This window comes from Corvus hawaiiensis, chromosome 23 (genome assembly GCF_020740725.1).
Source record: "Corvus hawaiiensis isolate bCorHaw1 chromosome 23, bCorHaw1.pri.cur, whole genome shotgun sequence".
Lineage (NCBI taxonomy): Eukaryota > Metazoa > Chordata > Aves > Passeriformes > Corvidae > Corvus > Corvus hawaiiensis.
In genome coordinates this window covers 221,233-233,418 of record NC_063235.1, presented here as the reverse complement: position 1 = coordinate 233,418, position 12,186 = coordinate 221,233, and the positions used below count along the sequence as shown (strand labels likewise).

The 12,186-nt window shown below is 46.8% G+C and overlaps 1 protein-coding gene across 24 annotated transcripts in view; it reads right to left on the bottom strand.

Moving 5' to 3' along the window:
* The window catches only part of EPB41 (erythrocyte membrane protein band 4.1), a 94,636-nt gene that overhangs the window by 28,340 nt on the left and 54,110 nt on the right, over window positions 1–12,186 (bottom strand). For 18 of the 24 annotated variants that reach the window (XM_048327140.1, XM_048327126.1, XM_048327127.1 and 15 more), the window contains exons 6-12: window positions 11,340–11,415; window positions 10,642–10,860; window positions 8,335–8,422; window positions 7,645–7,797; window positions 6,729–6,826; window positions 6,218–6,390; window positions 222–427 (exon numbers count right to left, since the gene is read on the bottom strand). In XM_048327140.1, coding sequence (XP_048183097.1) covers window positions 222–427; window positions 6,218–6,390; window positions 6,729–6,826; window positions 7,645–7,797; window positions 8,335–8,422; window positions 10,642–10,860; window positions 11,340–11,415 — 1,013 coding nt within the window. Of the gene's footprint in view, window positions 1–221; window positions 428–1,918; window positions 2,033–3,222; window positions 3,352–4,585; window positions 4,703–6,217; window positions 6,391–6,728; window positions 6,827–7,644; window positions 7,798–8,334; window positions 8,423–10,641; window positions 10,861–11,339; window positions 11,416–12,186 lie in introns of all 24 variants that reach the window. The other 6 variants (XM_048327122.1, XM_048327125.1, XM_048327123.1 and 3 more) reach the window with 4 other exon arrangements.

Below are 12,186 nucleotides of genomic sequence, written 5' to 3'. Positions count from 1 at the left end.
TTGACTACAACCACCAAAACCCGTCTGCCCTGGAGCTCCTTCTTCTACCTGGAATGCCAGGGCTGGGATTTCCCTGGCACCCAGACCCCCATGCCAGCTCCAACGCAACACCTGGGAGAGGTATAAACCCCTCATCTCCCAGGACAGAGCTCCTGCTTTGGGGTGGCTTCTCGAGTGATGCTCCAGCCTGGCTCTTCCCAAGAGACTCTGCTCTGACCTACCCTTGAGGCATCCACTGGCTCCTTGGCTTTCTCCGGTGGAAATTCTTCACGTCTCACATCAAGTTTTGCTGTTTCCTTCCCTACTTTAGATGTGGCCACGTCCTTCACGTCAGGCTTAGCTGGGGCTGGCTCTGCGGGGTGGCTCTGAGCGATGGCCGGGGCTGAGGTGGGCCGGGGACTCCGCTCTGGGGTTATCACGGCCACTGCTGAGGATGGGGGACAGACAGGGACAAGGTTCAGAGCAGGTAATTTTTCAAAGCACTATGCAAAGTCTTTCCAAATTACAGTGCTGTCATTTAAAAAGAAAGGGAGAAGGAGGAGGAGGACAAAAGAAAAGGGAAAAGAAATAAAGATGTTGAGCAAAGCAGCTTGTGCGTTTAGTACAGGAGAGTTGAGATTATTTTCCTTATGGTTTAAAATAAAATCAAATAAAACCCCACACCATATGGTTTACAAAAAGCAAGCTTGCACTCTGCAGAGAAGCCACACCAGAAAGGCAAATCTATTTTTGACATTGTGCCATGGATTTCTGGGTCCTTCACACACAACTGACACAGATTCCACTCCAATGCAACTAGAAAAGACACAGCATGAGGAGTTCTGTACTCATGGGCATCTCCTCAACCAGAAACAGATGGCTTCTGGAAGAGAAAACACAGGCTTTCCTCTCTCTCCCCAAAAAATAATCAACAAGCATTGCTCTAGAAACCTTGTCAGCAACTTCCCGGTGGGTTTCAAGGCAGGCTGGGGCTGCGTGTCTGAACCGGGTATCTTCACGGCAGTGCGGTGGGAAGATACCCAGCACCTCCAGGCCAGTGACAGTGCAGAAATGAACAGCATGCTGCCAAAAATCATCTTTTCAGAGGATGACAGTCATAAATACAAGCACTAGGTCCACATAAAATCAACTGCCTACTCATTTCTTTCAATTCCTGATTTGCCAGGTAGTTGCCTGACCCCAAGGAAATATTCAAGCCAGAGCTGCATGACAAAGCAAGCCCAAATTAATTTCCTGTGTGTACCTAGGGATACAATAAGCTATTTGGTTCTCCTGATGTTGGTTTTTAGGGATGTTTCACTAAAATGATACCCTGTCACATAAAATATTATCTTTGACGTGGTCTCATATTCCCAAAGCCACAGTCTGCAGCAGGATCATACTGTGTATCCTATTCCGGCCAACAGGAGGTCACTTGTGTCCAGCCAGTCAGTCAAAGACACTAGAAAATTTGGTGTTAAAATAAAAATTTTAATTTCAAGCAACTTCTTAGTAAGAACTCCCGTTGTACTGAAAAGGTAACAACATCTCATCTGTGTCTTAATAAAACACAGAGAGCATAAAGTATCCACATGGCCAAAAATGTACAAGGTGGAGGGGAAAAAAAGAACCTGAGCTTCCAGAGATTGGAATTATACTTTCAAGACAAACTCCTGGACACCACATCCTGTTGTAAGCAACCTTAAAACCCACCCCACCACTGCCAGCTCCACTCTCTCCCTGCTCCTCAGCACAGCAGTTCATTTCTGTGACCCAGACACTGTGTTGGCCTCTTCGAAGGACAGTCGGTGCTGTGTCCCAGTGTATTTATGTCACGGAAGCAGTGACAGCTGCTGGGAAGGTTGTACAGAGGTGAGATGGCAGGGATGGCCGGGATGAGGAGGATGCTGGGAGTGCAAAGCTGTCATTGAGGTGGTACCTGACTCCTTCGGGAACGGTTCTAGTTCTCTCACCACCATCATTTTCTCTTCCTCCTCCTCCTCCTCCTCCTCTTCAATTGGGCTTATCTCAATACTGCCAAGATCACGTTTGGCTAAAAAAGTTACGGATGTGTTAAAATGCCACCTTAAAGAGGAAGCAGCAATATTGCCACCAGTAAATCCGCAGGGCCACCTCTCTTGCTGCTCTCCCAGAGCATCAAGACATGTAGGAAAAATGGTAACAGACACCAAGCTTTTCCTGTGCCATCCAACAATGAGTTCTGGGCTGCCAGAACTGTATTTTAGTTACATTTTCCTGATTAACCACCTTTGGCTATTTTGACACGATTTAAACACAGTAAAAAGCACTGCCCCAAAATACGAGATATAAAACATAGGCTGGAACTGGATGATCCTTAAGGTCCCTTCCAACCCAAACCATTCCAGAATTCTATGACTGATCACCATCACCTCACCAACAGTCCCTACTGGGAGCAGAAAAGCCAGGATGAAGAAAAGTGCAGGAGGTTGATGAGAAGGGGCAGCTCCAGCAGGAGAGCCCTGGATGTGTTTGGGTCTGGAACCAGCTGATGTTCCATCTGCTGCCATACATCCCATGGAATACAGAATCACAGAATCTGCAGAGTTGGAAGAGACCCACAGGGATCATCAAGTCCAACTCCTGGTCCTGCACAGGACATCCCACCTGGTGCCTGAAAGCGGTGTCCAAATGTTCCTGGAGCTCTGGCAGCCTTGGGGCCATGACCATCCTCCAGTGGTTTTCATACTAACCAAGGAAACACGGGATGTTCCCAGTTACCTCCCTCTATGGCTTCAACTTCCTCTTCCTGATAAAAAATAATCAACTCTACTTTTAATTATGATTAATATGAATCTGCAGCAGCGATGTTGCTCTGACATCGTTCCCCAACTAGGGAAGTAGCAGCTCCCTAGCGAAGAAATTAAGTGGAATATAGGTGACCTCCAGCAGTCCCAGATCTCGTAACCTGATTTCCAGGCACTGCACGTTCCTACAGCTCAGAGGAACAAACCTCACAAGAAGGGACAGTATTGGAGGAGCATTAAGAGGCCACTGCACACTCATTTGCACACACAGCCAGGGCACGGCACCCCCTCACTGCACCCAGAGCACCTGAAAAGCAGCACACGGCAAGCCGGGGTGATTTTAGTGCCAACAAACAGCACCACAACCAGTGTAACCTCTGTCCTACAGCACTGCATCACTTCACCCCAGCAGCAACAGCACAGGAGCCACCGCTGCCAAACACCACTGCGGCTGTACCTGACCGCAGCTGCACCAGCTCCGCTGACTTTGGCTTGACAACAGGAACCTTAACCACCTCTACCTTCTCCTCCTCCTCTTCCTCCTCTGCAATGGGTTTCATTTCAAAAGTTTCAAGAGTGTGTTTGGCTAGAAAGAGGTTTGCAGGTGTTAATGGGGGGTGGGGACCCGCACAGACCCGCAACGGTCACCACAGCAAGGAGTGAGGAGATCCTTCTCCGTAGCTGGGAACAAGCAAGGAGGTTTGGAGGCAGCTCAATAGTAATTTCCCACCATGGAACTGTGTGTCAGTATTTCTAATGCTGTCAGACCCAACAGTATATTGGATGAGAGGAGAAAAGAACACAAAAATAAGCTTTACGGGCTCCTTGCCCAGGAAGGGAGACGTGGGACACATGAACAGCTCTTGAGCGTGGAACTAGGAAGGGCTCTGCCCACAAAGTCTGGAGGGAGGTAGGTGCTGGCTGGCAAAATCCAGGAAAAACACATCCAGATAAAATCCTATCTAAAACCTAGCATTTTTAATTGAACATATTTGAGTGATGAACTTCTAATCTACCCTGGTGTCTGAAATTCCCCATCTTCTGCTTTTACAGCACCGGGCTTTCTCCACCAGGAGATGCTGATTAGTGAGGATTCAAGGAATGCCCATGGTGGGGAAGTTTGCCACACCTCATGAAAACTTGATCTAGATACTAGAAAAGCAGTAATGCAGTCAAAAGTACGCCGTAAAAAATTCTGGGTGGGAGGAGGGTACCCGAATCATTTGCATGCGAATTATATGCAGCCCTAACACACCACAGGTGGTCGCTACCCAAGTGATGAAGACTGCAATATTTGCAACACTGCTGCTGTGATACGAATATTCAAATCTGCTGTTGTACCTACACACCTCATAAGGACATTCATATTTATTAATAGTACCTATCCTAAGAGAAATACAAGCTCCACAGAGTAAAATGGGTAGCATTTCTCAAACCCCAAAAAAACCCCAACCCAAAATGGCAAGGAGGTCCTGGGATGAAGAATTTCAGAAGCTTCACAAGATGTTTCAAGATCAAACTTTAAAGTTTTCAAATCCATATATACAAAACTACCCAAATTTAACAAGAGAGTTCTCGAGTGCCAGCACATCCTAATCTTTTCCCTACCTCCCCACAAGAATTATGGTCTAATGAGGTGCAAAGTGGAAATTTAAGGAGTCTCCCAGAGCTGGGCTGTGTCACCTCACTGCAAAACTCTTCTTGCAAAGAAATGAAAAGAGAAAGCCACCAGATTTGGTGAAACTTGGAATTGTCAGGAACAAGCATGTAGAGGATAGGAAAGGCACTGCAGAGAGTTTCAGCCACCACCACAGCTATACCTGGCTTCTCTCGGATCTGATCCGCAGGTTTTGGTTCAGGAACCTCAACCACCACCACCTCCTTCTGCTTCTCTTCCTCTACGGTTCTGAACTCAACCTTTTGAGTCGCACGTTTAGCTGAAGAAATGGGGCACACATTAACGACCTCCCGCACAGCAAAGGCGCAGACATCAACGGGGGCAGGAGTGTCACATTCCCAGGCTGGCTCTTTTCCAAGCTCTGACATCCAGGTGTAGCACTGCAGCTGCGATTTCTCTACTCATCTGGGGTCAATGGCATGGGCGAGGGGAAACCAGCAGCACCAGTCCCCTCGCTGCTGTGCCCCGTGCCTGAGGAACTTCACATGCCCAGACCACAGGGAAGCTGGAATTTGGATTTGCTTTATGAAGCTTGAACCATCCCTTCCCTCCAGTTCTGAGGCACAAAGCCCAGGCTCAGGATGTCACTGAGCCCAGGAGCAGGGACAGCCTGGCTGCTGCTGGCCATGGGGTGCTGGGCAGCCCTGGTGCCCCCAGGCTGCAGCACAAATTCAGGGCTCAAAGCGACACGGTCCCTGCTCCATCAGGTGTCCGTGGTGCACAGGGATGCTCCTCTTTCCCTGGATCCTCACAGTGCACAGGGATGATACTCTTTCCCTGGATCTTAACACCCTGTGATACAGGTCACATGGATCAAACTTAGGCACTCCCTTTTCCATGCCTCACCTCCTCTACTGCTATCCATCTCTTTTAAAAATCTCAGGGATGAGCCCATCTGACTGACACACCTCAACTCCAACCTGAGCATCGCTTTTATAGACACCAGAAAAGTTTCCATCGTGGCAAAAAATCTCCCCCTCATGTAAAACTATGGAATTTAAGAAGTTACATTAAACAAAACAAACAGAATGGCTTAATTCCCGATTTTCTAAAGGAAAATGCTTTGAGATTGAATGAAGAAATATCGTTACAAACAGAACTTTGCCATAAGCCTTCAGCACCCGGCTACATTCTTTTCATCAGTGAGTTCTGCTGGGACCACCCTTGGCTTGCATTTTTGTATTGGGTCTGGCTGAGATGACGTTCATTTACCTGTAACAGCCCTCACACTGCTGTGATATTGAGATAAAAACTGGGAGAGGTAATGGGAAAAAGTACTGAACAATGTTAGAGAGTGGAACAATCGTGGAGAATTCTTCTTGTGATTGTGCTGAAGGGACAAGGGATTTGGTGTAAACTGTCCACTTTTGTTCTGTGTTGTGATGATGCTGTTATGGTTTTTGTAGGGGGAATTTTTGTTTTGGTTTTGTTGATGTGAATGAAGGTTGTGTGATGAAACAGAATTTTCTGAGTTGGAAGGGACCCACAAGGATCATCGAGTCCACCTCTTAAGTGAAGGACCTATATGGGGAACAAATCCATCCCTTTGGTGTTATCAGCACCCTGCTCTAACCAACTGAGCATCAATTCAGTCTCAGTACAGGCACATAATTCCTAAATGTGTAAGGGGTGGGAACAAGGTCTTGTACTACAGTACAGTACAAGTTACGCCTGCATTTTTGTACAGCAGGGAATCCAGGTGTTCCTTAAGGAGTAATTCAGCATCCTAGTGATTCCAGAAGGGAGAGAGAAGATGCAGCAGGGACTCACTCACCTCCATCGAGGCTCCTGGACGCTCTCTTGCTGGCCGTGCGCTCGAACTGGGGCGCAGGCCGGTCGATCAGGGCACTCGCCTGCCGTGTCTGCGCCTGCGTCCGGCCGCTGTAGCGGAACTTGGAGCCCAGCGCCAGGAACCTGCTCTTCGGGATGGCCTCGGTGGAAGTCAGCCTGAAAGACACACACACACCATTTAAAAATCACACCTCCAGGGCGAGGAAGGGGCATGTGAAGAGGAATTAAAATATACATTAAAGGAATCCCTTGCATCCACCCAGCCAAGAAAATGCACGTACTAATAATGTCTCACATCTACATGACCCAAAGATCTCTGTCTTATGAGTCTTGAAAAGCAGAACTTGCTTAAAATTTACTGCAAAATAAACACCTACAGTCCCTGCAACCATTTCACTTAATTTTTCCAAAACTCTAAAGAACAATATTCATTTTCAATAGTTAAATTCAAGCACTAAGTTACTCAAGGTGAGGCTACTGTTCAGAAAACCCACCTGAAGAAGGTGTGATGTTCAACACATACTTTCCACAGCTTCTTTGCTGCCCGGTAACTTGGTAGCTTGAACCCAATTGTACTTTCATACTGTTCTTGCTGTGGAAAATATCAGTTATTTAGGTATAGCAGGAAATAAATGTGACAGGAGCCCAGTCCCCAGTCCACCACCCTGTTCTGCTGTGGCACAAACTGCTGAACTTGCCCTGCAATGTGCAGCAGGATCTCAGGTCAGAGGAAAGAGAGGGCTTTGGGCACTAGTCTGGGCATCCCTCAGGATGCACCGGGATTTGCAGAGGAACATGCCGCAGGTTTTGCAGCCAGTCAGCTCATTTATTCCTCCCTGTCACACCACCCAGCTGTGGGCTGGGGTCAAACACTGACCTCCCTGCGAGGCCGGGTCATGGCAGTGAAAGCAGAAGGAGGAAGAAGAGGAGAGAGGTGGATCCCCATTGTAGCCTCTCTCCCTGATGAAGCCAGGCTGCTCCAGGGATTTCCCCATTCATGAGAGGTAGCATCAATGCATCCTTTCCCTGCCTCCTGCACTTAGGTGAAAAGCTCATTCTAATATTTAATTATTTTCTTTGAATGAAAGCAAGACAAAGAGCCATTGTCTTGCCCTGTTTCCAAAAAAAGTAGTTAGCGCTGCCCCAGTTTCAGCTGTCAACCTCCCACGCGTTTCCCTGGATGCTGGGAATACCCGGGGATGCCAGGAGGTGGTGCTGGATGTCACCAGCTGGTTACACTGTCACCAGCTGGGCCGCAGCTCCAGCTCTGCCCGGGCTCGGCACCAGCCGAGGTCAGACACCCCGATGTCACACGCTCACGCAGGGAAGAGCCTGAGCCCTCCCCGCTCCATTCCAGGGACACACACAAGGAAGCAGAGCACGGCAGGAGCCCGCAGCAGCCAGCCGTACCTCCCCCGGCCGAATCTTTATGAAGAAGCTGCTGCGTTTGTAGGAAATCTTCAGGACTTTGGGCCACGGGAAGCGGTTGATTCTCAGTTTATCTTTGTAAACAAGAAGGCCACTGGAACAGACTCCCAGAGTGATATCCACTCCTTCCAAGTCCTGGGAATGCAGATGAGGATTTAAGCAGTGTCAGGGTTATGAGTTTCATGCCAACAGCTGCCTTCCAAATTATCTCTCTGGTCTTCACATAAATCACCTCCCCACCACCCAGACTCCAGCTCCCAGCTCCACGGCCAGCCTCCCTTCTCGTTCACACTTTTCCTGACAACCTCCTCCCTCCTGCTGCTCTCTCCTGTTCTGCTGGTTGCCCAAAGGGCTCATCTAGGGCCCATCCTGCATTTCCTGGAGCACAGAGGCTCATGTGGCAGGGAATATATATTGTATTCTAAGTTACTCAGAGCAAGGACCTGTCTATACGAGGAGCTTTGGAAAGTTTCCTGTGACATATAAATAATAAGAAACCAGGAAGAATCACTTCTCTTGCAGGAATGCTTGAGGCATTCCTGTTTTATGTTTGCATTTCCATACTTCCTCTCTTTCCAAAGGAGTTTCCTGAAACAGGTAAACTTGCTCCTGCAAGGGAAGGATAATCAAATTACAAAATCCACAGGTAGGTGCACACACGCTGGCTCTCACCTTGGCTTGGTGAAGGTCGACTCCATACATAGACAGCTTTTTTGCATTCTCAAGAAATTCCAGGTCTGCTTGGGCTGGAGTCATGGATCTGCAGAAAAAGAAAGGGCTTGGTATTCTCGAAACTGCTGTTTTTAAGAGGAGACAGATCAGACTTCATGAAATTCTTTAGATTTTCTTTTGCTTTCAATACAAATTTTTGCCCAGCTGACTAATTATTAAATCACTCTGACTGCCCAAATTTGTGGTTTGAGACATCCCAGTAACGTGGCTGCACTTTATTCCTGTGAAGCTGTACAGACACTAGAGAAGGAAGTGAGGAAGAGCAGTGAGGTGACGAAACTTGATTCAGCATAAGAAACCCAACTGAGCAAAAGGTGACAGGTCCTGTCCCCCCAGACCTGCTGCCTCCAGACCTCCCCAAACCCAGCTATTGTTCTCCAAACCAAACACACGGACAGCTGAAACCACTCAGCAGAGATTCCAGTCGGGGGACCAGATGAATATGGGGTTTTCTGGGAACAGATGGTGCCCTGTCTGCAGGAGGGGCACAATTTAACAAAGACATCCTGATAATGGAGGCCATTATCAACGTTATTGAAGTGTCCCTGTTAATAAGTTTCTGGTGTATGTGGTACATTAACAGCTCTGCTGGGAGAGGATTCAGCTGCATACATTTCATTTTCTGCCCTCCTTTGATGTCTTCCTTACTGAGCGCTCACATACATCTTGTGTGTGATGTAAACAGAGGTTTGAGTGGTGAGAGACGGGGCAAAGTCCACTGTAAGGACAATCTTGTAGGAAGGCCCCAGGAGCAGTCACCATCTTGATATGTGCCTTGTGCTTTGCAAATACAGTAGCAAGTGCTGGGGCATGGTTTAGCAGAGATTTCCCTGGAAATGTCCAAAAAACACATAGATGATACACTTGGGGACATAGTTTAGTGACAGGCTTGGAAGGGCTGGGTAAATGGCTGGACTCAATGGTCTTCGAAGTCTTTTACAACCTTAACAATTCCATGATTCTAGGATTCCCACTGAAAATCTTCTGAAGTTTAATGTTCACAGAATATGGACCAGAAATTAAACGGGGACGTGTTGCTTCCTCCTGCACATGCAGACAGATGAAATATAACTACATCTTATACCTTTTGAAGCCTCCTTCTAACGAAGCCATGAATAATTCAGCACTGTGATCCACCACTTCTAGCATAGCCAACGGCCTTTGACTCCAAGTTATGAAGCTTGTCAGAGGCCCAGTACTTATTTTCCCTCATTTCCTCTCCTCTCAGTGTAAATGGAGGGGAATCAATTTAAAATATTGATTTGCAGGGTTGAGTGAGGTGTTAATTGTACCTCTGGTCACAGCCAGGGCCCACATCCACCCTTCCCACTGTGCTCCAGTTTTTTGTTCCCATCTGCCTGTGAGAAAGTCTTGTCTTTGCTCCTTCTTTTCCCTTCAAGGAAGATGTGCCCAAAATAAGATGAGGAAGAGGTTTAGTTACTGTCACCCTTGAATCTGATACCAAGGGGACTCCTAGGAGTTGTTCAACCCTACCTGAACCAGACACCCCTGCCCAGGTCATGGCTGCACTATGAAACATGTAACTGCAGGTTTGTAATTCCTGGATCACCTGGAATCCTTCCACGTTAGGAAATGAATGTTACTCATCAAATGTGGTAGAAGAACACCCCAAACAGGCTGTAGGCTACGGTGTGTAGGTGTGTACACTGTAGCCTAGAGAGAAACTGTAGCCTCTAGAGAAACGAGATCAAACTACAATCCAAAATTACACAGATCCCAAAGAAATATATTAAGAAAAGACAAAGTGCAAGGTTAAAACAAGTCAATTTTACATTTGCACGTGAACTAACCCCCACTCTCATGGCTATTCTGTGGGAAAAATGCACTTGTTAATAAATAATTGCAAGATTTTGCATGTGCTTTCTAAAAACTTAGTTTCTTCTTCATGCAGGAAAAAAGAATTCCAGCTTCTAGAAAGATTTTATCCTAAGTATTAGATCTTCTGTTAAAAGTTGATGTTCATAGAATCATCACAGAATCACAGAATGGTCTGGATCGGAAGAGACCTCAAAGATCATCCAGTTCCACCCCTGCCATGGGCAGGACACCTTCCACTACCCCAGGTTGCTCCAAGCCCCATCCAGCCTGGCCTTGGATGCTTCCAGAGATGGGACATCCACAGATTTTCTGTATCTCACGGAAGTGGGGAAAACACCAGAAAATCCCATTATTTCCCTTATTTCCTGTTGCTGTGCACGAACAAGGCCTCCAGCTGCCACACCTTACCTGTATGTTTTATGAAGCTCCATAACCTTTTCTTCAAGCTCTTTTGTCTGGTTTGGGGCCAGTTTGAACTCACTGATGTAATCTGGACCATGGAGATCAGGATCATAGTCTCCCAACTCTGACTGGACCGTGTAGGAACCCAGCAGGGCCAAGGTGGCAAAGGAGCAGGGCAGCCGCCCTGTAAGGATGTCCTGTCTAAGTTGCAGACACAGGTAATACCTGGGGGCAGAAAGGAAAATACTATTCACAGAGAACAGGGAGAAATTTATTAACTTGAGGACCAGAGTCTCTGTTTTTATGCCACTGATGAACACACAACAATGCTCATTTCCAATTTTTACTTATTCCCAAGGTAAACAGCATGGAGGACTGGGGGATTCAAGGTCACCTCCACTCTGCAAAGGGAGTAAAGGACACTATGACCAGAAAATCTTGGGTAAGATTTTGGGTAAACCTAAGGTAAGAATTTACTTTTCTATACAAACACACACATGGCAGGGTTATAAATGACACTGCTTTACACATGGAGTCCAGTGGCCAGTGAGAGCATCCTCACATCCTCTAAAAGCAAACCAAACCCCCTCCAAAAGGTGAAGGCATCTGATCTCCTTGCTGAAGGAGGGCAAAACCACCCAAATATGAAACACTTCTATTCCATATTCAGAAGAATATGGCAGTAGGATTCCCAGGGGACTCACCTGGTGATGTCCTCTGTCAGCTGGGCAGGATCCGGCGGATAAAACTTGACATTGAAGGTAAAATCCCAGGGGCCTCCTGCAATGACAAGGGAGAGCTTGAGAAAAATAAACACACCAGGACAGCTTTGTGATGGTCAGTTGATATAAAAAAAAGCTGGGAAAATCCAATCTGATCTTCAGAATTCAGCAGATGCAACACTGATTTGATACCGCTCGTTCTCACAGCTGGCTGCAGCTTAACATCCGTGTAAGTGTAAGATGTGACTTCATATACAGGAGGTAAGAAAAGCAGGAGAAAAAAAAGCAAGGCAGGGAAATTTACCTGGATTAACCACAGCTTGTGGCAAAAATTAAATTGTTTGCTAAGAAGCTCAATAACTGACATGTTTTTTCATTGACTGAAAAGGAATTCATGGAGAGAGGTCAGGCACAGAATGTAACTAATGAATTAGGACTGGTTTACTGCTCAACCCAATTTTGAAATTTGGAGGAGGGCTGTGCTAAGTCACTCCTCAGCCTAATGCACTGTGATCAGGTGGTCAGACACAGGTTAAACTCAGCCCAACACAAGCATCAACCTCTGGGTGAAGCCAGAAAGCACCAGGATAGGAAGAGCTTTTCAAGTCCAGACCTAATTGCTTTAATACAGCTTGTTGCAAACCTTGTATAGCACCATTACAGACATTAACTGGGCCAGAATCCACATAATCACACATAGAATTGGCATTATATGTGGTATGGACAGCCCAGACGATACAGCTGAAGAGGTAACTCTCCCTTCTCCTTGAAAATAATCCCATTTCCCAGTAGAAAACAGCCCTGACTGAGTGATTTTCATAGTTACATC